We start from the raw sequence: 23,895 nt of genomic DNA, 5'->3' as shown, positions 1-23,895 counted from the left end.
TATTTAAAAAAAACTGCTTGAGTATTAAAATTTGGTTTTCTCTCTGTTAAAATGACAAAATCGTCATGGATTACTGTTCTGCTCTTCATAATAGGTGGTAAAAGATGTTCCTTTGCCTTCTGAGTAGCAAGGAGGGGGCGGAGCCCAAGAGACTCAGGACCCCGAACTGCCCCAAGCGCGCCCATCCCGCCCCTTCCCCTGTCCTGGCCAGTGTCTGCCGGCTCGGCTCGAGCAGGTCCTGTCCCTCTCTTTGGTCCAGCCTAAACGCCCCAGCAGGTGACGTCGCCGCACGCCATGCCCGCCCCTCTCCCACGGCCACACTGGTCTGCGCCGCTTTGGCTCGTGCAGACCACGCCCCTCACCGCCCGGCACCCTCTCCCGCCCTTGGGGACTTTGGGCTCTCTAGCCCCGCCTCCCGACGCGCATCACAGCCCCGCCCACTCCCACGACTGTAACGCACGCGTGACGCCGGCGTGACGCCAGCGCGGTTGCTCCCCAGGCGCTCGCGCTGCTCCCGCCCTGCTGCTAGGCGGCCGTTGATAAGCTTGTGTAGACAGGCCCGGGCCGCCTGTAGGCCTTCGCCTCCCGCAGGCCTTCGCCTCCCGCCTCCCGGGCTGCACCCGTCATGGACGACAATGGGGTTGTGTCGGACCCCGAGCTGGCCGCCCTTCTGTGCTATTTCATCCAGCACGGGATCGTCTTGGGTACGCGGCGGCCGGCGGCGGTCGGGTCACCTCCCGGGACCTGCTCCCCGCGTTTCGTCCCACTCCTTCCTCCGCACCCGTTCCCCGTGTCCCCAGTGCGCTCTCCCCCAGGTTTCCTTCCCATACCCCTGACCGCCCTGCGCCCGTGTCTGGCCAGGCTCCACTGACAATCTCTTGGAAGAGGAAATCTTCAAGTACATGACCCAGAGGCGTAGGAGGCTTTTGCCCTCTAACTCGTCTGCCTCCTCCTATGGGTTCTCCAGTGAGACCCAGCCCCAGAGGCCCGCCTGGCCACCCATGGGATGGGAAAGGGGCATGGGCGACGGGGAGGATGGGTCGGGAGTGTGTGGCAAGGGCGTTGGCTGATTGGGGCGCTGGGGAGAAGGGAGGAAAGCCTGAGGGGCACGTGGACTGTTCCTCCTACCCCATTCAGACTTGGATTCGACTCTCAAGGGCTTGTCGGAAATGGACAATCTGCCCGAGAAAGAGGACACCTTACTTGTCCAGAGCATCGGTAAGGCAGGGATGGGGTGGGCACCCTTATACCTTCATCCCACTCCGTCGGGGACCACAGTCTCAGGGAGAACCTGATTCCCCAATCCCCACCACCTCTCAGCAGCCCTGGAAGGGAGAAACTTTGTCATAGGCCCATAATGGGATTCAGATTAGGTCCATTGGGCCAAGCAGGGGACAGTGATGCTTCCCCTGCTAACGATGCCCCGCTTCCTAAGGTTGTAATGAGGAATACTATGAGGAGAGTTACCTGAACGCCAGGACTTCCAGGGAGGCTGATTCTGTGGGTACGTCCAAGGGATTCCACCAGCAGGGGACTTCGCTCTCAGTTGCTGACACCTTCCACCACCAGGTGAGCTAGCTGTCAGGCATCCTGTACTTTGATCCGACCTGAGTGGACCATAGCTGGGTTTGGGCAAATACAGTGCAGGAGGCGGGGCACTGAGTGCACCCTTCATTCTCCGGGGAGAGTTAGGCTCAGCAGACAACTGTTTGGTCAGGGCCCTACTTTGGGGAGTCGTGAGAACTATTTGACGAGAGTGCATGGGACGGCACATGGCCTGGACCCTGGTTTGAGATCTAGGCTCGTGCTCTTTCTGAAAATCCTTAGGGTAGAAAGGAGGGTGCTGGTGTACAGGCAGTCAGGACAGTCACTGAGCAAGTGGGAAGGCCCCGCAAACAAAAGGCCGGGAACCCAGGAGGTTCTGGAAGGGGCAGGTCCCTGGCCTTTAAGCAATGGTCTGAATGGGCTGGCCAAGGAAGTTTGGACTGAGGGATATGATAGGGCCATGGTGATCCCACCAATCGGTTCCCTCACCCTGACTTCCTTCTGCAGATTCGAGATGACAGTCTTTTGTCTTCTTCTGAAGAGGACAGCAAGGATAGGTGAGTAATGGAGAGGCACAGGGATGGGGCTGGTTCAGGGCCCAGGCTCTCCTGGCCCACTTGCTCCCCTGTTTTCCTCAGGGAACACCCCGTGTATGGCTTGGACAGTTCCTACCAGAGCGTCGCACACTACCGCCACGTTTCCAGCATCTCCAAGAGCTCCCAGGACCTGTCCTATTATCCTACATCCTCATCCTCCTCCTCTTTATCTTCATCTTCATGTTCCTGTCCTTCATGTCTCACCCAATACACCATCCAGCCAGGAAAGCAGGCCCTTAGGGTCCCGCTCTGGGGCCAGCTGCTGCTTTTCCTGCTGTTAGTTGCCTTGCTGCTCTTTGTTTACTACTACTGGAAGTTTAGAGAGGGCAAAGCATTCTGAATAGAGCCCTGAGGGTTTTTGGCTTCAGAGCCAGCTCTTCTCAGAAGTCCTGGCTGACTACTTCAGCAGTGTTTGATATGGGAGGGGGTGGGGGTTTTCTTTGTGTTCTAGCTTCTGGGGGCTGGGCCTAGCCCAAGGCAGTGTTTGTTCTCCCTGCCTTGTCCTGCCAGGGAGGCAGCAGACTCAGGCCCTCCAGTGTATGGTGTTCCTGTGCTTGCCTTCCTCTGGAGCCTCCTGGCCCTGGTTGCCTGTGACCCTTAAGTCCTGGGATGGAAAGACCTGACTCCCAAGGAGAATGGGGTTGTTGTCATGCATGCCTCTTGTTCATTGACACCTTGTTGGCCAAATGCCACCCTGACTTTGTTTTCGTGGACACACAATAAAAAGACCATTTATTTGTAATGTATTGGCTCTTCGTGTTGGGGGAGGGGTTGGGCTCCAATGGCATGGGGCTTCTGGTCTTGGATCTCAAGGATCACTATCTGGCTTTGCATTTCTGTTTTGGTCTTGGGTTAGGGAACAAATGCTACCCATAGATATGTTTGTGTTTTGTTTTGGGGTTTTATTCCTTAACTCATTCCCCAAAGCATTTACAATGTGCATAGTTTACATGCAAACACTATGCCATTTATATAAGGGACTTGAGCATCAGTGGATTTTGGTATGGGGGTGGGGTGTGGTGGGGTGGGCATGGGAGTTGTCCTGGAATCCTGGAACCAATCCCCCAATATACTGAGGGATGCCTACTTATAAAAATAACTATAGTACAATAAAGTGTGTGGAGAGATTTCAGTTGGAAGTGCAGCATACCGGTATCTGTGGTGTTTTAACCGGGAAAAGCCAAAGGCAACCTCAGCATCCACGGGCACATAGCTGGTGGAGCATTCCTGAGCTCCTGGAATTGCTGCTTATTTAATGACACGGGAAAAATCTTAAGACTCTGAAGTTCTCCAAACGGTCCATGACTCCATTGACTACACACACACACACACACACACACACACACACACACACACACACACACACACACACACACACACACACACACACACACGCATGCTTCTGCTCCCCCATACACACACCATGCCCTTCTTTCCCTGTTTATCCAGTTAGATGTACCATCCAGCCCTATAAACACTCCTTTGCCTCTCTCTCCCTCCAGTGCCCTTGTGTGTTTACATCCTCATGACTCCCTGAACCCCGTAGGACCAGCCTGCTTCCCAGCTGTGCTTGAAGTGCTGAATGTTGTTGGGGCCATCTCTCCCTAGCGCTGGCTGGGTGAAATTTGATGGTTAGTTCCCTGGTATTATACTCCTCCCTCTCTCCAAAAGTACTCTTTCACCCCTTCTTCTCTCCTCAAACTTCCAACATCCCTGCTGATGACTTTGCTCCATTGTTCACTGAGAAAAGAGGTGCAACTGGCTGAGAATCACGTCATCCTCCCACCATCAAACCTACTCACTGTGTTTGTGTCCCTATTCTCTGCTCTGGCCTGGTGGCAGTGGATGAACTGTCTCTGCCCCTACAAGGCCAACTCGTGTGCTTGTCCCATCTTCCATCCCTTATCTCACATCTTTAGAAGTCCCTTTTTTCCTCACATCCCCTTCTAGTGACAACCTTGGTTCCTGTACCCCTTTACTATGTGTATGTATTTCAAAACATAATGTTGTGCACCTTAACTTTATACCATGAATAAACTCATAAACTCACTGCTAAAGTCATCTACACAGCCTTTCCCTGCTCTGCCTAATCCATCCTCTCCACAGGGACCATTTGAACGCCTGGGAATGTGGAGGGGATGAAGATGCATTAGGGCCAGAAAAGGCACATGGGGTCACATGGGACACATGATGACATCCTTAGGCTCACAGAGTCCTGGCCTTCAGAGTAGGGAGGAAGCGGAAATATTTTTCATTATAAAGATGGGGAAACTGACACCCAAAAAGGAAATGGACTTGCCCTATATCCCACACTGATGGGGCTGCATAGCCAGGAATGAAACACGTTCACTTCCCTATTTCTCAACGATGCCTTCAATTATTACAGTGAATTATTTTGTGATCTCTATGTTTTGGTCCCAAAAGTAATAACATGAGATATTATATGCAAAAAGTTCAAGCTGTCTGGATTTACATGGAGTAAAATATAAAAGCGTGCCCTCTTGCAGGCCCACACAGGGCATTTCTCTTCCCAGTGCTACCCACTGTCAATGATGTCAGTGTCAAGCCACACTGCACCAAACCACCTCTCAAGAGTTTGCTGCACTTTCAGAAACTCTCATTTGCCCTGGGGGTGAACTTGCCTTGGTCTACTCAGCAGCAAACATCAGGGAACATAAGATCCACTTGGGGAATTTACGAAAAACCACCAAATTACATACTTTAAGAGCCAGGGTTTTATGTGATGTGAGATTTATCTTGGACAAAGGTCACAACAGGATTTGGGGGATGTCACGGAGGACCAAGGTATTGAATCAGAGGTGGAAGAGTCCACATTTTACTCCACATACATCTCAACAACTTGGACTCTTTTACATGTAATTTATCATGTTATTACTTGTGGGATAAAAACATGTATCTTGCCCCGAGAGCATTTCCCCCCCCCTTCCAGCAATGGAGGACAAAGCACAGGCACAGAAGCCTTAGTGACACCGCGGCTCCTTGGCCTCCCCACAGCACCAACTCCACACACAGAACTTTTGTCATGAACAGCCTGGGCCGCCCCTCTCAGGCAGAGGGTTCGCTCCATCAGACCCGCCACGCCTTCACTGCTCCTGGAAGGGGTCATTGGGGCACTTTTGTCTTGAGTCACCTAAGTAGGTCCCAGCAAGACTCCTCAGTTTAGATGTGCCCCTCCCTCCAGGCCCTATGATCTCTCCCACCTCCTAAATTGCACCTCATTCCTATGGTGGTCTAAGCTCGGAGCCTGGGACTAATTCCTCACACCTCCTTCTCTTCCTCAGTTCCTACATCTACTCTGTCACCAAGGTCTGTCCATTCATCTTCAACTGATCCTTCAAGTCCTCCTACTTCTCTTCATCTCTGTGGTCACACCCCAAGTCCAAGCTGCCACCATCTCTAGCCTAAACAACAGGCTGCACTGGCCACCCACCTGATCCTCCTATGGCCTCTTATTGCCTCTGTCCTTTCTCTCAAAAGCAGCCGAAGAGATCCTTTAAAAAGTAAGTCTTATCCGATCACTTCCATCTCTGAATACAGGCCAGGCAGTGGCTTCCCATCACCCTTGGACATAAACCCCGACTCCTTCCCGTGGCCTCCAAGCCCTGCCACACTGAGCCCAGTGCCCATGTGACCTCCCCTGTGCCAATCTTCCGACTCACTCGGCTCAAGCCACGCTCTTCCCCATTCTTGGGACACACCAAGTTCTAGTGTGTCTTCCCTCTGTTGAGAATATTCCTCTTCAGGCGGCCGATGCCTTCCCATCTCGCAGGTCTCCATTTTGATGCCACTGCCTCAGCGGATGTGGTAGGAAGGAGTATTTGGTCTCCCTCTCCTGCTGGCCCTTGTCACGGTTCACTGTAGGAAGAATATACTTCCACACCCCACTGCCTTTGGGCTTTGGCCCGTGACTTGCCAACGTGATAGATATGAGTGGGCGTGAGGTGCACCATGTCCAGTGAGAGGCTTTGATGTGCTTCCGTGGTTTGACCTTCCACTTCTGCCCCTGCCCTGGCCCATTGGGAGTCACGGCCTCACTCACGTAACCACTGCTGCTTCTATTGGGCACCCAGAATGAGGAGACACGTGGAGCAGACCTGAAGCCATCTCCACCATCGCACACACAGCCACAAATGACCCGAAGGCCATGAGTGAGAAATGTTGATGTGAACCACTGAGGCCCGGGGCTGTTTGTTTGGCAGCACTATTAATGACACCTGCCCTTAGCATTGATTTAGGAATTTTACTAATGTATATGTATAATGAATTATTTGTGGTTTATGTATTTTACATCTATTTCTAAAGGTAAATTGTCTAGAGTGCTTTGCTTTCTACGTATAATTTTCAGTGGTATGTGGAAGTTTCAATGCACATGCATCTAAAAACTTGAATCGATAATTCTCATTCATTTCCGTTTATAATGTGCATTTTTATATTTAACAATACAGTCTTCATTTTATTTAATAGCTATGAAATTTTTTGTGAATATATTTAGAGCAACTTAATGAATTGTCTTCTTTTGTCGAGTTAGGGAAATTGCTTTCACGAACCATTCAAAATAAAATCGTCCCACTGGGAGAAGAGCCAGGGTCCTGGGGCCTGGGGTCTGCCTGCTCTTTCTCGCCCTCCCATCAACTTCTACCCACTTATTCCTCGGGGCTGTCCGACTGCCTTTGGGCCCCAACCAGCCATTGCCCCATGTCATGTTGCCCAGCTCCATGCATCCCAGGGGCCACCATGGCCCATCATGGCCCCTGCCCCGCACATCCCCGAATGTTAACCTGGCTCCTGTGGCCCCTCATCCCCACCTCCATCCCAGCCCTGTCTGGCCCAGCCGTCAATTGCCCACAGCAGAGGAGAGACTCAGCTGCAACATCCAGAGAACTTTATTGACCAGAAATATCTGCTGAACCACTGAGGAGAAGGGGACATCACAGAGAGAAAATCCTAACGGGCACAAGAGGTCATGTGTCCCAGGGTGGAGACGTGCCTCATGGCTTTGCACAGACACGAAGGAGGTGGGGGTGGGGAATGGGAGCGCCTGATTGACACGGGAGTCACCTCAGGGCCAACACAGATAAGGGTGGGCTTCACAGAAGATGGAACAGCCTGACCCATGACTGGGAATGGGGGACCCCTCTTGGGAGTCCCCAGCAGCTCCATCCTTGAAATGGCCTCTTTCCCCCTAATGTCTCCCAGTCTAGTGCAGGTGGCAGCCATCTTCAGGTCCCTCATCCAGGCCTTGGCCGGACACTCAGACCTTCCCCCTTCTCCGAGACAAGACTGGAGTCTTTGGGGTCCTTGCCTGACTGTGTATGGAGAGGCATTCTACTGGGAGTGGGGTGCTCAATTTGCCCCCTTCCCCGTGCCCTTGGTAGCCTGATGGGCTCTTGACATTGCTTTCTTTGCCCTGAGGGCAGCATGTGTGTCATAACTCCCCAGAGATATCCATCTGTCTGGCCCATGTCAGTCTTCCATAGTTCCTTTGCCTTTCCTTTGCTGCCTGGTCAGAGATCAGTACCACCTGGGCCAGAAACAGAGCTCCAGTCCCTGTGGGTCTCACCACCCAGCACCCAGCATCCGGCCCCTCACGGGAGTCCAGGACCATGTGGACAGCCTCTCCAAAAGCCAGATGGCAAGCAGGCTCCCATGGGGTCGCGCCTCTGGGTGGTGTTGCCAGGCCCCCTTCTCTTTCCTTGCCTGGCATCCTCTCTGGAGACTTGCTTTACCCACTCAAGCGTTACTGGACCAGGAGGAGACAGTGGGGACGTTTTTAGTACCTGATTGTGATTGCCTTTGAACTTGACTGGTTTTAAAGGTGGGAGCAGACGCACGGGAAACATGAATTCTAATTGGATGAGGCCTACCCACGTCATGGAGGGCTGTTTGGTTACTCAGAGTTCACTAATTTGAATGTTAATCTCATCCAAAAACATCCTCCAAGTTGACACACAAAGTTAATCATCACACCTACCAAGCACTAAAGTGAGTAGTTTTGAAATATTTCCTCGGGTAGTGTAATATGTGAATACATTTTTCTCTGTGTCTTCATAAAAATGTTTACTGTAAAGGAAGACGCTTTCTGCCTTCATCACATCATTTTGTTATCCTTGGATATTTTGAGGGAAAAGTATAGATTTTCTGAGTTATGAGCATTAATCAATGGACTGGAGAGTTCTTTGTTTTGAATAGAATGAGGCCCGTTTGGAATCCAGACAGAGCAATAAGAGCCTCATTGTTCTCTTTATTTAAAACCCTCAGGAAGATCTCACCTGACATTTTAGGCTCATGGTCTGCAATGATTCACATAAATCCTATTTAGCTCTTTATTAGCCTTTTTTTTTTTTTTTAATTCCCCGATTGGGATGCTGATTTCAAGAACAGCTGCGGACCTATTTGAGTCAGCCATCTGCACTGTCAGACAATTCCCAGGATGGGTTTTTGCTGAGATTAGCCCAACACATCCAGAACGACTGGACCTGGACCTGCTTCGTCCTTGCTGTGGGGCTGGTGTCCCTGACAGTGTTTTTTAGCCACAGCCTTTCCCACACAGGCTTGTGGCTTTGTTTCTCTGCAAGGGTCATACGTGTGCTGGTGAGGCCTTTTCTCCCTTATATTTTCAAGTGATAATTTTTAGAACCTCATCATATGCATAGAAATCTTATTTGGCCTTGAAAATCTGCATTATCATATTACCAAATCTCAATGATGTGTCAGCATGCTAAAACCATCAAGGTGTCTTCTGTAATCATAAATTTCCACACGCACAATGTGCCTGTCATAATGTTGAATGTCTTAGGGTTGTTTTATATTCTGCTCCAATTTTGTCTGAAACTTCACATGCAAATCAGGATTTCTTTTTTCGATGGTTGATTCTCCTTTTATGTTCCACGTGCTTTATAGGAATGGATGTTTCCTCTCCTTTGTTCTACTCAAAGGCAGTTTTATTCCAGGCTCTAGGGAAAACAGCTGTACCATCCTTGGCCAGCCATGATGCTCTGCCCTCTTTTATAAAATTACTGAATGTGACTCTGATCTACCTGCTGAAGTTTTTCACTCTGTAATTAAGATTAATGTATGTTCATCTATTAGGAAGACTGGATTCAGAATTTGATTCCCCAGCCTGTGCTTTCGGGGAAAGCACTTTTTGGTCAATGGATTTGTATGTCATTCCTTTGGGGAAAAATATTCAAGGGTATTTAGTAAGCTCTGTTTTTCTTAGTTTTGACGTTATTAGTATAGGAATATTTAAGTACCAAAGGCAATGTTCTTTTAGAAAATAGATGTTAGAGTGCCTTCTTCTAAAATTCTGCTCCATTAATGTTAAACTTAATTGTTGAAATTTATTTATCAATTTGGCCAAATTGAGACATCTAAAGGATTATTAGCATTTAAACACATAAAATTTATTATCTATTAGTATAGGTTCCAAACATGTATATTACTTAATTTGTTAATGCTTAGGTTTTCTCAGTAGATAACCAGAAAGTGACTACTTACAAGAAATACCACCACTTGACCTTGGTCATTGAATCTGTTTCAGTCCAGTCAGGGGAGAGAAACCACACAGTAGATTAAATGAGAAGGAAGTTTAATATAAAGTATTATTAAATTCAAAGAAATAAGTGACTACAAGTTATAAGGAAATTCTGTGTGGTTCTCTAGGGCCCTGGGAGAATACCCAGGGAAGGATGAACTTGGAAGGAGATCCCCTCCCCTAGTCTGAGGTTCAGACTTTGTTGGAGAACGTATAGTTCAGCCCACAGGATAGCAGAGAAATTTGCTGGTTTTCCCAGGCTATACTGGTCTGCACTTGCTTGGCAAGCAGGAAGCAGCTCTCTGGAGTATAGGCAGGACACACAGGCAATTGGCAACCAATGGTGTGGTTGTGTAGAGGGAGCAGAGGCTTGGTTTGGGCAGGAGACTTTTGGAATGCTAGTATCCATGTGGAGAGGGCCATGAGAAGGTTATCACTAGGGCAGGCCAAGAGTGCAAGCTTAGCAAGGAACTGCATGTTGTGGGTGCATGGCTTACACAGCAGCCGTCAGGAGGTGAGCCCCTTTCTCCTGCAGTGTCCTTCCAGCATCCTCAACTGAGAAAGTGTCATATCATGCTCACTATAAAGAAATATGCTTAATGTAATTCTGTCCATTATAGCAGAGCAAACATGGAAGGGAAAGTTTGGAGGTGAGAGGCAATTAAATGACAGCTAACACGGTCGTAGTCTCATAGTACTGTGAACCGTCTTCCTCCTTATTATTTATTATCAGTTGAGGAGTGACTCCCTCCATAGATTTTACAACCCAATTATTGCTGTGAAGAGGTGATCCAAGAACAAAACTCCAAATTGAGTTTTGGTGCCATCATCTGAACCTTCTCTTCTCCATTCAGGAGTACATACATGGATAGTGAAGTGAAGATGCTATTTAGCTGGAAATGCCAAATTTGTTACTTCTTACCCCTATTCATTGGATTTCCCCAGTGGCACTGATTCTGGAACTGGCTAGCCTAACTAGACATGAAAGGCAATTATTAAATCTGATTAAAGGGCTGGCCGGTTAGCTCAGTTTGTTAGAGCCCAGCCTTAGAGCCCCAGGGTCACAGGTTCAGATTCCCGTACCCGCCAGCTGCCAAAAACCAAATAAAACTGATAAAAGAAAAACATACATATATTGTATTGGGAACTATAATTCATGTATTTAAATGTTAATAATTTGAATTTAAATTACTTCTCATTGATATTTAGAATGTGTTTCATTGTTATTGTGGCTGATTATTATAAAATAAGTACCAGAATGCTATATTGGTTTGTATAATTTTGAAAATAAAGTTGTTCTTGAATAACGAACAGACATGATCCTGAAAAAATAACTTTTAAAAAGGTTCCATTTAAAAAAAATTCAGTAAGCATTTACTGAGTCCCTACTGAGCCCCTGCACTAAGCATAGATACTTCAGATTCTCCAAGATCTTATTTTTCTTAAATCAGGTTGACTAGTTAGCACCCCTGGGAATTTCTGAACATTTCATTGCCAGGTCAATAAATACATGTGACAGATGTCTTATGCTGTTTCCCTTAGTTTTAGTGTGTCAGCAATATCTGTCCATTGAATTAATGGCTGCTAATAACTTGTTTGGTATCTGTAGAACTATACATCTGTGTGCCGGTAGAATGGCAGAAAACTACGGCGGAGCCATCATGTTCCAGGATCTCTACTTTTGCTGCCCCCATAGGGACTTCCTTGTTCTCAGAATGTACTTTTTCAAAATGCAGTTTTAGAAGTCTTTTGTCCAGTCTGTTGCTCACGCACTGGTGATTTTTGTGGAGAAAGGCAATAGGTTGAGATGGTCTCATAAAATGCCCATGAAGTCAAAGCTTGTTATAAAAATATCAAAGATAGTGATAAAGACTTTCATTTTTATCATTGTTATTAACAGCGGTCTTTACAATAAAAAGGAGGTGGTACTCATGGAGCTTTCCTCACCTTGTATTGACGGTAGCGTCTACAGTCAGCCATTTTTCTATTTATTCCTCTTCCCGCCATCACACTTCTCTCGGTTTTCCTGCACTGCACGTTGCAAACACTTACTACATATTGGTTGAGTCTCTCTGCTCCGTCTGCAGCCATCCTTTTTTCTGAACATATGGTTTTCTGGCTTCATCCCATTCCCAGTGACCCATCTTTGGGAGATGGCTCTCTCTTTTGTAACCAATTATTGTATTCAATTAGCTCTGCAAAATAGCTCCAGGTGGATAAATAGGACTTCCCAGCTTAAGTGGAAAGAGGCAGACATACTTGCAATAGGAAACCCTTATTTGGCCCCCTGAAAGGAACTGGAAGTCTAAGAGTTCTCATTCTCTGTTTTTGTTTTTCCAGAATGGCCCATTTTACCCAAACTTAACTATCAGGATGTTTCTGAACCCTTAGAAGGGGCCTCCATCAACTGGGATTGCCTGTGTCTACAGGTTCAAGGTGTTCGGTTGTGCCAGTTCATTCCGCAGAGTGGCTCTTATTGTATCTGACCTCCCATGGGAAGGGAAGAAAGTAGGTGATGAGGCTCGTCACAGGAGAGCCCTCTGTCCCAGTCAGGCTGGTCACCTCACCATCCCTCAAACAGCCACACTTCTTCTACCTCTGTGCTTTTGCACAAGGCACACCACTTTACATTCTTTTGTTCAGGTCATAGTTCTTCTTCAGTTTCCTTTCCGTGTTTTCTGTGGGACCTTTTCTAACCCTTCCAGTCCTCACTTTCCTTGCAACTCTTACACTATGTATATAGTCTCTACCTGCAACTTAATACTTACCTTTCCCTTGTGGTGCTTATGGATGTTTGTATGATCCAGACTACATTGTAGGTGGGATGCATTTTACACTACTCTTTCCCCCCAGTTGTTCACTGGCAGTCATTTGTTAAAATACACAGGAGTTTGTTGCATGTATCTATCCCTTAAACCAGAACATTTAGCTTAAGGTCGGACTAAACACGGTTAAAAAAAAAAAAAGTATACATCTTTCATTATCTCTCTTTTCAGATTGGCTGCTGTGAATTCATAAGTGTGGCCAAGAGCTTTTTAACATTTGATTGACGGCACTTATTGAAATACTGTTTTTAAAGCAGGTCTTACTGTACTAGCTGCCCATACTTCAAGGTATTAACATGTGGCCGGGAAGAGTGTGGATTAAAATCTATTGGTAAAGGGCTTCTGTCTATGCCCATAGAGTGAGAGAAGCAGGTAGGAATGGGAGTAGAAAAGCAGATCGAATCGTGTCCCTTCTCTCCTTAAAATGGAGTGATGGCTTTCTACTGTATAAGATCCCCAGTCCTCAACATGCGTGGTCTGGCCCCCACAACCCTCATCTCATCCCCTTCTCCTCCTAGCTCGGCACACTCCAGCCACTGTAGCTCTTCTGCCCTTCTTTGCCTGATTAACTCCCACTGAGTCCTGAGGTGATACGTACTTTATATTGTCTCTTTCTCAGAGATGTCTTCCCTGACCCCCCAGTCCAAATCAAACATCCCCAATATATAATTTCTCATCACTGACATTGCTTTTTCTTCCTATTGCTTTTTGCCTTTCACTTTTTTCCCCATTTATTTTCATTTTTATTTGATGTTTATATATATATATATAAAGGTCAAGATTCTTACACCAGTTATTTCAAATGAGACCATACAAAGCAATTCAGTCTGTACAATAATCCTTTCTTCCCTTTGGTTCTGCTGCCTTATACAAGAGTGTGACTGCCAGAAAATTGGATGACATGTGGCCAGTTAGAAATGTCATCTGTTTACCAAAACAACAGAAAAACCCCAAACAACAACACGCAGGACAGTTTCTACTTTTGTAAGTCAATGTATAATAAGTATTTTGTTTTTTATTTAGGAGGCATATGGAACTGAAAACTTTAGTTGCCCGATTTTATTAAACTAACCCACAAAAAAGCACAAATAACAGTCCCGACACTCCGCAGACTTTGGAGGGTTGAGATTGTAGACACTGTTATCTTTAGTAGATTCAAAGACTTAGCCTGAAAACGTTGGCTTTTTCTCTTAATAGAAATAAATCTTCTTAGGGGTTTTCCTCTAGTTTTGCTAGAGTGGCTTCCAGAAGAATAGGGAAGAACACTTCATGTGAAATTTAAAGTGTTAAAACTGTAAAGTATTCTCTTGCATTATATGAACATTTGCTAGTTGCATAGACTAAAGACAGTTGGTTTGCTAAATGGCACTGAAAAACATCCTGACCCAAGTGGCACTACTTAGTCCAAATGTTTCTGACCGAAGAAAACTATACAATATTAATAGGCTAACTGTATGAGATGGTTGACATTAATACTGTACATATTTTACATGTCAAATACATAGTCCAAGAGTTCATAAAACAACGTCATGCATTATTACCTCTAAGAATGTCATGTACAAGATATACCTCCCCAAGTACTTGTGACAGCATTTCAGGTAGAAGCAGTCTTATATGCAAAAACAATCCAGTTTCTCTGCTATGCTAAGTATATAATTTAAAGAAACTTCAGAGATTACTGAGAAAAAAAAATCTTAGTCAACTGAAGGCTAAAGTGTCAATTTGTGGGATTTAAAATGTTTCCTTTTTAAAAAATACCGGAATACATAACCTTTGTACAAAGAAAAATATAAAATTTCTGGACGATCATGATTGATCACACTACTACACAATTGAGAATGAAATGTCATTGGTTAAAAGTTTTTCTACTTTACTCATTCCTTTGACAGCATTAATTTGTGAACTAACGTTTACATTTAGTTCAGCTGCATTTATGGCACAAGATCTCATTTTCAAAATGGCACCAATTTTCCTAAAGTGTAACAGCATTCTATTTTTAGCAGCAATTCTATTTTTAAAGGTTAACAATTTGTAGAACAAATATTTTAACTATACTTATTTTCTACTTTATACCCACCAGTTACAATATTCACAAAAGGCTAAAGTCTACTTTAAAAATGACCTTCCACTCTCCCCTTCCCCACATTTTAGTCAAAGGTTTTTCCTTCCACCTCATTTCTGACCTGGTTGGGGACGTACAGGAGTTTCAGACAAGGTGCCTATGTGTTTTAGGTGGGATTCTTGATTTTAAGTGAGTATAAAGACAAGTACAAGATGAAATATTTCTTAGTTCAGGTATGTCCTACTACCCCAAAAGTTAGTTAGTTACATGACAAATAGTACCTACGGACAACCTAGAAAGGAAGAGACATTCTACACTAGGCTAAAAATCTTAAGTCTGAACAGCAAGAAGGCCGTTTTACACAACGGTGATGCAGTCATCACTGACTGGCATTTAAGGTTAGACTCTAATTTTGTGGTTACTGATAAACACAAAAGTTTACCTGAAGAGGTGTCATTAAATTTAAAAAAAGAACTGAAAGTGTTTTAAGAGCAATTTACACTGAGGAAAATATGCTTCCATGATATTCTGCGTAAAGAGAGATTATCAGTAAAGGGAATTGACAACTGAGCCTGCTGAATAAAATTCCATGAATATAGTTTTCATGATAAGATGTATTTCCCCCTAAAAATCATCAACTCTATAGAGGTACACTTCATGTTAAACTATTATTCTCTAGGGAAAATATCCATATCAAACAGTTAGTGACATAATACGAGTTGAGAAAAACAATTTAGGGGGAAAATTTACCCACAGGTAATCTGATCTGACAAAACAAACCAGACTGATGTCAAATGGAGAAAAAACTGAGAAAACGTTGCAAAAAAACTGATAACCACAAATATATGGTTGGGGGTGGGGAACAGTTAAGCCATCTAAAACATCATTCCACATGGCTTTGGCTTATTAAAATATTTTACACTTTTCTTTAAAAAAAAAAAAAAAGATTTGAAAGCATCTGAAAAACATGCAAATTGTTTGAAAACCCTGCATGGAAAATTCAGACAGTTTGCAAGCCTCATTCAGATGTTTACCAAGGAAAGTACGCCTCTCCCCATGAGACTGCATATGGTGGGAAAGGTCTTTATAATTCTCTCTGTGTTATACTAGATGGCAACCCAGAGGTCCGTGCAGCAGTTACAAACAAGGTGTATTATCTGGAAGGGACGGGACTGTGGTATTTGCTTTGGTTGGGGAACCACCCAGCTTCGGTTTTTCCAGATATTCTGCACGCACAGGTTTATGACACTGGAGAACTTGGATTGCATCTTCTACTTTGAACCACTCTCTCTCCCTGCCTTCATTAACAGGATCTTCCCAATCTTCTCCTAGCTCAGTGACTGTAAGAACATGAACATATGTTCTGTGCTTTCGGTCTTGGTTCTGCTGCACGGTGCCCAGGAGTCTGCCTAATCTTCCTTTCACTCCAGCCTCCTCACCAACTTCGCCCAGGGCAGCGCCGCCAGGCCCCTCCTCGGGCTGCATTCCTCCTCCTGGGACAACCCACTGGTCGGGGCACCGACTGCTGCTCACCAGCAGCGCCTCGTCCTCCTGCTCGCTCCGGAAGCACAGGCGCGCCGCCCGCTTCTTGAAGCCCTCGCGGTCATAGGTCCGCGTCTGCTTGGGCTTGAGCTTGAGCTTGGGCTTGAGCTTCATCACAGAGGCCGGCGCTTGCTGCCGCTGCCGCCAGGAGAAGAGCGAGGCTCTGGAGCTGCGGCTCGCGCCACCGGGAGGCAGTTTCGAGAACCGGCGCCGCCGACTCGGCAGCCTTGGAATGGTTTGTAGTTGTGCATCTATTTGTGTGATGATTTGTTTAAAGTCCGTCTCCCCTTGTAGAGTGTAAGCTCCACAAGGGCGGGAACGTGGTCTGTTTTGCTTGCTCTTTTAACCCCACGTCCCTAGCTCCGTGCTTGGCACGTAATGGAGGCTCAATAAATACTAGTTTGAGAAACGGAATGAAAGCAGATGTGACAGCCGACTTTAGGGTTTGCAAGGTCGCGGGTGAAGTTAGGGGGGCAGAGGACTGTGGTCACAGAGACCTTTATGGGAGGAGCTGAATCAGGAAGCCGGTGCATTCAGGGCGTGTCAGAGAGTCAGAAATAGTAGGTCCCTGGCTCTGCAGGGCTGGACAAATGGTGACTCTAAAGAGGCTCTAGAGCGTAATAGCCTGGAATACACTGTAATAGCTTCTTAACTCCCATTTCTTCTCTTTCCAGTCCATCAGCACACATTTACCAAACCAAGTTCTCTAAAGTCCGTCCTTTATTGTTATTTCTTGCCTCCTCAGTGATCTTCAGCAGTTCGCCATTGTCATCAAATCCTGAACGCCTTGGTCCTATATTCGAAGCCCCAGCCAGTCTCAGTCTCCTTCATATACTTTATCTTCTTTTGCTCTCTTGGTCAACTCTCTGAGCCCCAAATGCAGAACTGACACATTCTGGCTCTGAAACTGGTCTAGAGTAGTTCTGCTTGCTGCCATACAGGACCGTTATCTTTTAATAGCCATGTAAAATCCTCCAGTGAGTGAGGCCTGGAATCCTATTCCAATGCCTGATTAATATCCTTGTATGTATTCCTGTTCTCTCACTCAACTCTCGCTTTATTTTGTTTTAGTTTGTTTTTTTATCTTCTTTTTATCTGATTTAGTAGTATAAACATAGTAGATGTTAGATAAATATTTGTTAAATGAGTAAATCATGCATGTGGTGGACTGTCTCACTAGGAATTTGCTGTGCATTAATATATTCACAGCAATAAAGAAGTAATATAATTTTAAAATGAGGAAACTAGTATTTTGAATAGATTTCTCGTTGGCAACTTCAATAAACTGCAAAGTGTGTGAACTTTAGTGTTCTCATAGGTCAAAGTACAAAAACATTGGTATATTGACTGCCAGTGGGGCCCAAAATATTGGTTACAATAAATACGATGTCCTTTTGCTTTGAGTTTGTGATATGCTACTCAACTCACTGAATAATGCACATTGAAGAAATTGCTAAATAAAAATATTTAACATTACTTTAAAAGTACTGAATGCTCTTAGGAATGAAATAAACAGAATTGTGATACACTTCATAAAATAAAAGAACTGAACTGCTCGTACAGTTTACCTCAGACTACTCTTTTCTATTTTCAGTAGATTTACCTTTTAAATTAAATTATATTTTGCTTAGGCTAATATTACAATTACTTTGCATTCCCGGAGCACATGTGTCAAGGGGGACATGCATTTAACAGCAAAAACTATCTGCAAAAGCAAAAGGCTCTTTTTCCTCCCGAAAGGATCTTTTATAAGAATAAAAATGCACAACTGATCAAAAGTAATAGTTTAAGGGCTGGCCAGTTATCTCATTTGGTTAGAGCATGATGTTGATAACACCAAAGTCAAAGGTTCGAATGTCAAAAAAAAAAAAAAAAGTTTAACAGGGTGCAAACAGTAGCTCAACAGAGCATATAAATTTATTTAGTTTATTTTCTACGCTTGTTTGAGCTTTCTGTTTTTGTTTTTTCTTCACTTTGTGCTTTACAACCAAAAGAAAGAAACTCCTTCAAGGAGATATATCCTCTAAGTAATTACTGTGTGCTATAAATTGGAATATTAGCTGAAGTTAATGGCAGAGAATGACAGTGTAAACTAACAGAGCATTATCTAAACCTTATGAATGATATAATGGGTGTTCTCCTGAAGAAAGACACAAGATGTCTCAAGGCCTGGGTTCTAGAACTGACTACTATCTTATGAGCTTGAGAATATAATAACTCAATATTACTAGCATATATATTGTTATAAATGGTACTGATTCTTTATGTCCCTTGTCCATTCTCTTCTCATCCCACTCTCCCACCCCCCTCCCCACTCTAATTACCCTAGATTTCTTCTCTCCTTCTGAAAGAGTAATGGTTACTCTGCTGGTTTGTTGCCTAGATGATCAGACTAAAGCTGAGAGGTGTGTTCAGGTCCCCCAATATTATCGTAGAGCCGATGCTTCTTCTGTCACTCTGGAATGGGCTTTGTGGAGAGGGGCATCCTCTTCTTTTTGGTCACTGCTGGTGACTCTCCTTCTGTCAATGCACTCCAGTGCCTGGCGGACCATCTGCATGGTGGTTGTGGTGTCTAGCTGCTTCCACGGCAGCTGTGGATATTGTGGGGCCTATGACCCCTGTGGAAGAGATTCCGAGCACTGAGATTCCTGCCAGGGCTCAGGAAACCACAAACACCCTTCAGATCTCAGTCTCACTCACTGAATGCTTTTTGAAATCTGCATCTGTCTTCCAGCCTCCCCTTCCCCCTGACTCACCAAGGTACTGTATGATTTCAGACTCTTTATTGACAACTATCAGGTTAAGTGTATTAATGGGAAGATGTGTTAGGTGCAGAAGCGACCGACATCATATTCCCACAAAATGAGTCCCGAGGAGGTCTCTGCACATGATGTCTTAGTTTCAAAAGGGAGCAACACACCAAAAATAGATCACTGCTGTTCTCGCTCAAGTTCTGAGGACTCTGGGATCAATGCGATTGGGGCTCACTATCTGGAATTGTGTGATGAGGACACAGAAGTAGGAGCAGAACTGAGTTCAGAAGAAGATTACAGTCCAGAGAGCAGGTGGGAACCGACGAGTGCACCCTTCTCTCCCCTTCTCAGTCTGATCTAGAAGCGACTGCAGCGATAGAAACCACCCTGTGAGAGTCCAGGCGGGAAGCTGCGGCCTCTGAGCCACGTTGAGCTTTTGTACTTTTGTCTGATGGATCCTTTTTCTCAAGGCTGTTGATATTCTCTACCCTTGTCTGACAGCAATAGCAGTTCAGTGGTCTGCAGATTAGCTTCACTCTTCAATTAGTCTTATAACTAAGACATTCTTTTTATTATAAATGGTTTTCTTTTGTATTTTGACTTACTTTCTATGCTGCATCTGGTGTCCTGAATTGTGACCCAGCCTTAATTTCACTGATGATCACAGAATTTCATGAATCAGATTGAGGAACTACCCAGAATGAAGGAGACAGTATTTTCTAAACAGCCAGTACTTCACAAAAAGACTCTTGGCATTCCCTCTGGCACGCTCACAGGCACCCCTATCCTGCTAGTCCCACGTGGGAAGCGCTCACTTGAGGGGGACAGAGTGTGCACTGGTGGATGCCATTCCTTCCCTTTCCCCTTCTCCCTACCGTGTGTACTGGGTCTGGCCCAGAGCTGCCTCTGTTTACTTCTGGGAGGTCACTGGAGGCCAGCTCAGCCCCTGGTTATGCCTAGTGTCTGCACAACCCTCCAATGACTGAGGCTTACTAGACCTTCACATAGGAGCAATTTCATGCTTAATTCCGCTTTAGGTGACACCTACACTCTGGAGGGTGCTGTGGAGATACAGAATGAATAAGACCTGATCCCCACCATGAAGGGGACCACAGTCCAATAGAGAATATGACACGTACAGCTAATGGCACCCAGATGCTCTGGGAACCCAGGTGAAGGACAGATGTACTTGGCTTGGACTAGCTGGGGAAGGTGTTGCAGATCTGAGCTGGCCTCTTGGGTGGGTTCCCCAACATTTCCTTGCTTTTCTTAATTGCTCTTCAAATCTGGGGAAAACTTTTAGGAAGCTATATAGGTATTCTATTTAGGAGGCTGCCACAGCTGACATCTTAAGAAAAAAATTGATTAATAGTCCTAGTTAGCATGGAAATGCTAAAGGCAGAAGTCCTTTAGGGATTAGGAATGAATCTAATAGGTTTGATTAATTCTGCTTCATTTGGTTGTATGAAGCATTAGAATGGGTTAGGTGAGAAATGGATTAGAACTCAGTATGATGCATGGATTTATTATGCAAATGCAGAATCAGTTGAGAGAGTTCACTGCTAAGTCAGGAGAAGTATTTTGTGTAATATTCATTCACTTTACTACACTAATATTCACGGTCTGTTGTATATGTTCTCTTCTCTCACATGCACAAAATAGTGAATAATTCTTATTTAGCTCTCTTCAGAATTCTCTTAATCTCCACTTACACCAGCTATTCTTGTGTGAGCTGGTTATCTGCCATTTCTCCAAATCTTCTGTGAGGCACATGGTTAAGAGTCCAGGAGATTTTAAATATGGCCTAATGAAATGAACACTATCGAAGTTGGAGATAGAGAAATACTTCTCATACCCTGACTATCCATGAGTGGGCTCTTGTGCTGTGTCAGCAGTATGTCTCATGTCTTCTATGTCACATTAGTTAGTATTTTAAGACATGAGAAGAAGCCTGCTGTGTTCTTCCCTGAAGCTTCCAGATGGATGTTGGGACACAGTGGGCATCTCTGAACAAGTCACTAAGAGGTCAGTGTAAGATTAGTGGGCCCAACTAGAATTTACTGGGGTCCCTTCAGACTACTGAGAGTCTAAAAGGGGTCAGTTCTAACCGTGAAGGATTTGTTCTCCCCCCATAATCAACATATCCAAGGATCACAGGGAGGCCATGAATTCCTAGAGCTGCCCTGTGTCCCCTGAATCAAGTAGGAAGTCACCCATGTTATGCCTCAACCCAGCCACTCAGAGTAGGACTAATGGGGTCATAGAAAGGTCAAGGGGCAAGGATGAAGGGAGGGAGTTGATTGGAAATCACTGTTCACGGGGAAGTGAAGGTGGGTTATGGAGGAGTTGAAGGATGATGGGCCAACTCATTCTTCTAGAGAGAGAAGAGGCCAGGTTCGGTAAGCCATGAGGTTCTCATCTTTGCTGGGGGCTGGGATGTGGCCCCAAGACCATTAGGACCAAATCCTGACCTTTGAGATGGGTATAGTGCAGAGTTCTGAGGGAACAGATGTCAGGAACTGAGGGTGGGGGTGGGGGTATTGGCTTCTCTCAGTTATGTACAAGTGCCTAAGTGTGCAGCTGAGGGCCCCTCAGTGCCGCAGGCCAGTCAGGCCAGGCCCAACTCAGACCCAACCAGCAGCCTAACAGCAGATCCCGCCAGGCTCTGGAGCCTGCTACCCCCTGGCTGGGGTTCGAGGCAGGTGGCAGGGCCTTGCACTTAGAGCTAAGCTCAGGAAAAGACTTTGGGGTGGTAGTATGTGTGAACCATCTCCTATCTTGCCTATCCCACTGCCCTCTGAAGCTGTAGAAATTCGTTTGTTCGGGCAGGCAGGCATGCATTTAAAAGTTACTTATTATACCTGCCTCCTGACCCTGCAAGATCATTCTTAAGTTCATACCAAGCAGAAATACATACATTATGTTCACCAAAAGACAAGAACAAGAATGGGAATAGGCCAGTACTGAAAGCAACCCAAGTGCCCATTAATACTTGAATGGATAAAATATGGTGTATTCATATAATGAAATACTACTCAACTATGAAAATAAATAATATGGACAAATCTCAGAAACCTAACGTACAATGAAAGTAGCTATTTCTAGAACAGAACATGGTATATAATTCCATTTATATGAAGCTCAAAACAGGCAAAATTACCTCTGCTGTTAGAAGTCAGGATAGTGGTTAACTTGGGGGGTGGTGGTGTGATGAATGGAGAATTCAGGGGATACCTGGGGTGCTGGTCATTTCTATTTGCTTGACATGGGTGCTGGCCATACAGGTGTGTGCACGTTGCAAGTGAATCCAGCTGTCGTACACATATGGTTTGGGGACATATCTGTTCCATGAAAACTTTACTTGAAAAAGATAGTGACTTGGATAGTGACACATATTCTGTTTCAAGCAGTGCCTGGCATATACTTGGCACTCAGTAAATCACTATTGACTGTGCCAGGGAGGACACAGGAGTGAACCACACACAGTGCTGCCCTCAGGAGGGATGCAGACAGACAGGGCAACAGGCTTCTCTGCTTGTGTGGCAAGTGCTCCCGGGAGCATGTAGATGGGGTGAGTCAAAGTGCCATTTTCCTCAGGGAGTTGGGAGAAGCTTCACAGAGGATCCCGGAAGCACCAAGATGGCCAAGGAGGCCCCTGGGGGGAGGGGGCTGCTAGGATGGATCCTCAGAATACCTGGGGCCGCCCACTGGGGCTCAGCCGTGCTCACACACCTCTGGGGCCTGGAGTCCGGAAGACACCATCCCAGGAGCCCTTTCCATCTCTGGGCATGGCGCAGATGTCTGATTCTGCACGTGCATCTTTGGAAAGCCATTTTCAGCAGGCAGAGAGTGGAAACACACTGCATCTGAAAGCATTTCGAAAACGGAATTAGTTATTCACCGAGGCATTCATCATTGATGAGTCTGCCTTCCTCTTCCAGACCCCTTCTCTTCCCCTCACCAGGGTAGGCTGTGGTTGGTAATACCTGACTTTTGTCAAGCATGTGCACACATCATTGGTCCCTTTGCTGTGGGTGGAACAGATCGCTTTTGTCATCTTCCCAGAGGGGCCACCAGCCTTCCTCGGCTCACGCAGGGACCTGTGGTGGGCTGTGACTGGAACCCAGGCTCCTGACGTCCCAGCCGTCCGCTCTGCCTCTCCTGGAGAGCTAGGTGAGTCTCCGTCCTCTGATGGCAGGAGGGAGGGGCAGGTGCAGGGGCTCCGGGGGCCTCCCGGGCTCTGCCTTCTCCACACATGGGCTGGGCCGTGAAGGTCAAGCTTGCCCCGCCCTTTCCCACAAAAATCCCCCGAGGAGTCCTCTAGGATAAAGCAGGACAACAACGAATCAGAGTAAAGTTAGTGCAGCAACTTCTGAGGTCCCTAAAGTCAGGATTGACTCTTGGAACACGAGGGGCCTGGCACCTGCAGACGACTCCCCACGCTGGGCTCAGCTCGGGCTGTTTCCCTGTCCACATCCTCACGTGGGAGGACAGACTCCCTTCCTCCATGAAGCCTTTCCCGCTGATCATGACGTCCCTGTCCTGAACCAGCACGCCAGCCCCCCATGCTTCCTTCCTCCTTGCCTTCCCCACGCCCAACCAGACAGTGAGCAGGACACTCTTCCCTGGGCACAGGGCTCTTGCCTGGGAACGCAGCTGTCCCAGGTGGCTGCAGAGCTCCCTCCTGGACGCTGGATGCTTCCTGTCCTCCCACTCCCTGGAGCGCCTCCCCCACTAAGTCACAGCCCAGTGTCAAGGCTGGTGCCTGGATCTGGGTGGGGGAAGCTGGCACCCACTGAGTTCTGTGGTTCCGTGGATTCTAGAATTTACTGACTCCAACATTTTATTTATTTACTTATTTTTAAAGAAAATGTAATTATTAATTATTATTATTAATTATTAATATCATTTTTTACATTCTAGGATGTTGCTGCAGAGCAGTTGGGAGGAGGAGGAGAGGAAAAAGGGGAAGGAAATGGCATGGAAGAGGGAGGAAGGAGGAGGGGTGGGGTTGGGG

The 23,895-nt window shown here is 46.0% G+C and overlaps 2 protein-coding genes and 1 pseudogene across 4 annotated transcripts; 2 read left to right on the top strand and 1 right to left on the bottom strand.

The window, feature by feature from the left end:
- The first annotated feature begins 544 nt into the window (after window positions 1–544).
- Window positions 545–2,864, top strand: LOC134367148 (emerin-like). 3 transcript variants are annotated; one of them, XM_063083788.1, is made up of 6 exons: window positions 545–704; window positions 862–966; window positions 1,138–1,218; window positions 1,436–1,569; window positions 2,053–2,102; window positions 2,184–2,864. In XM_063083788.1, the coding sequence occupies exons 1-6, from the start codon at window positions 626–628 to the stop codon at window positions 2,479–2,481; spliced, it is 747 nt and encodes a 248-aa protein (XP_062939858.1). In that variant the 5' UTR covers window positions 545–625; the 3' UTR covers window positions 2,482–2,864. The 3 variants fall into 3 exon arrangements, with proteins under 3 accessions (XP_062939858.1, XP_062939861.1, XP_062939859.1); XM_063083791.1 differs by lacking the exon at window positions 862–966 and having other exon boundaries at window positions 1,158–1,218; XM_063083789.1 differs by lacking the exon at window positions 862–966.
- Window positions 2,865–15,720: 12,856 nt separating this feature from the next.
- Window positions 15,721–16,068, bottom strand: LOC134367390 (diphosphoinositol polyphosphate phosphohydrolase NUDT4B-like). Its single transcript, XM_063084131.1, has one exon. It carries the CDS (start codon window positions 16,066–16,068, stop codon window positions 15,721–15,723), a length of 348 nt encoding a protein of 115 aa, XP_062940201.1.
- Window positions 16,069–18,736: 2,668 nt separating this feature from the next.
- LOC134366745 (UPF0524 protein C3orf70-like) lies at window positions 18,737–19,271 on the top strand (annotated as a pseudogene).
- Window positions 19,272–23,895: the final 4,624 nt, after the last annotated feature.

This window comes from Cynocephalus volans, chromosome X (genome assembly GCF_027409185.1).
Source record: "Cynocephalus volans isolate mCynVol1 chromosome X, mCynVol1.pri, whole genome shotgun sequence".
Taxonomy (NCBI): domain Eukaryota; kingdom Metazoa; phylum Chordata; class Mammalia; order Dermoptera; family Cynocephalidae; genus Cynocephalus; species Cynocephalus volans.
This window is presented reverse-complemented; position numbering and strand designations above follow the sequence as displayed.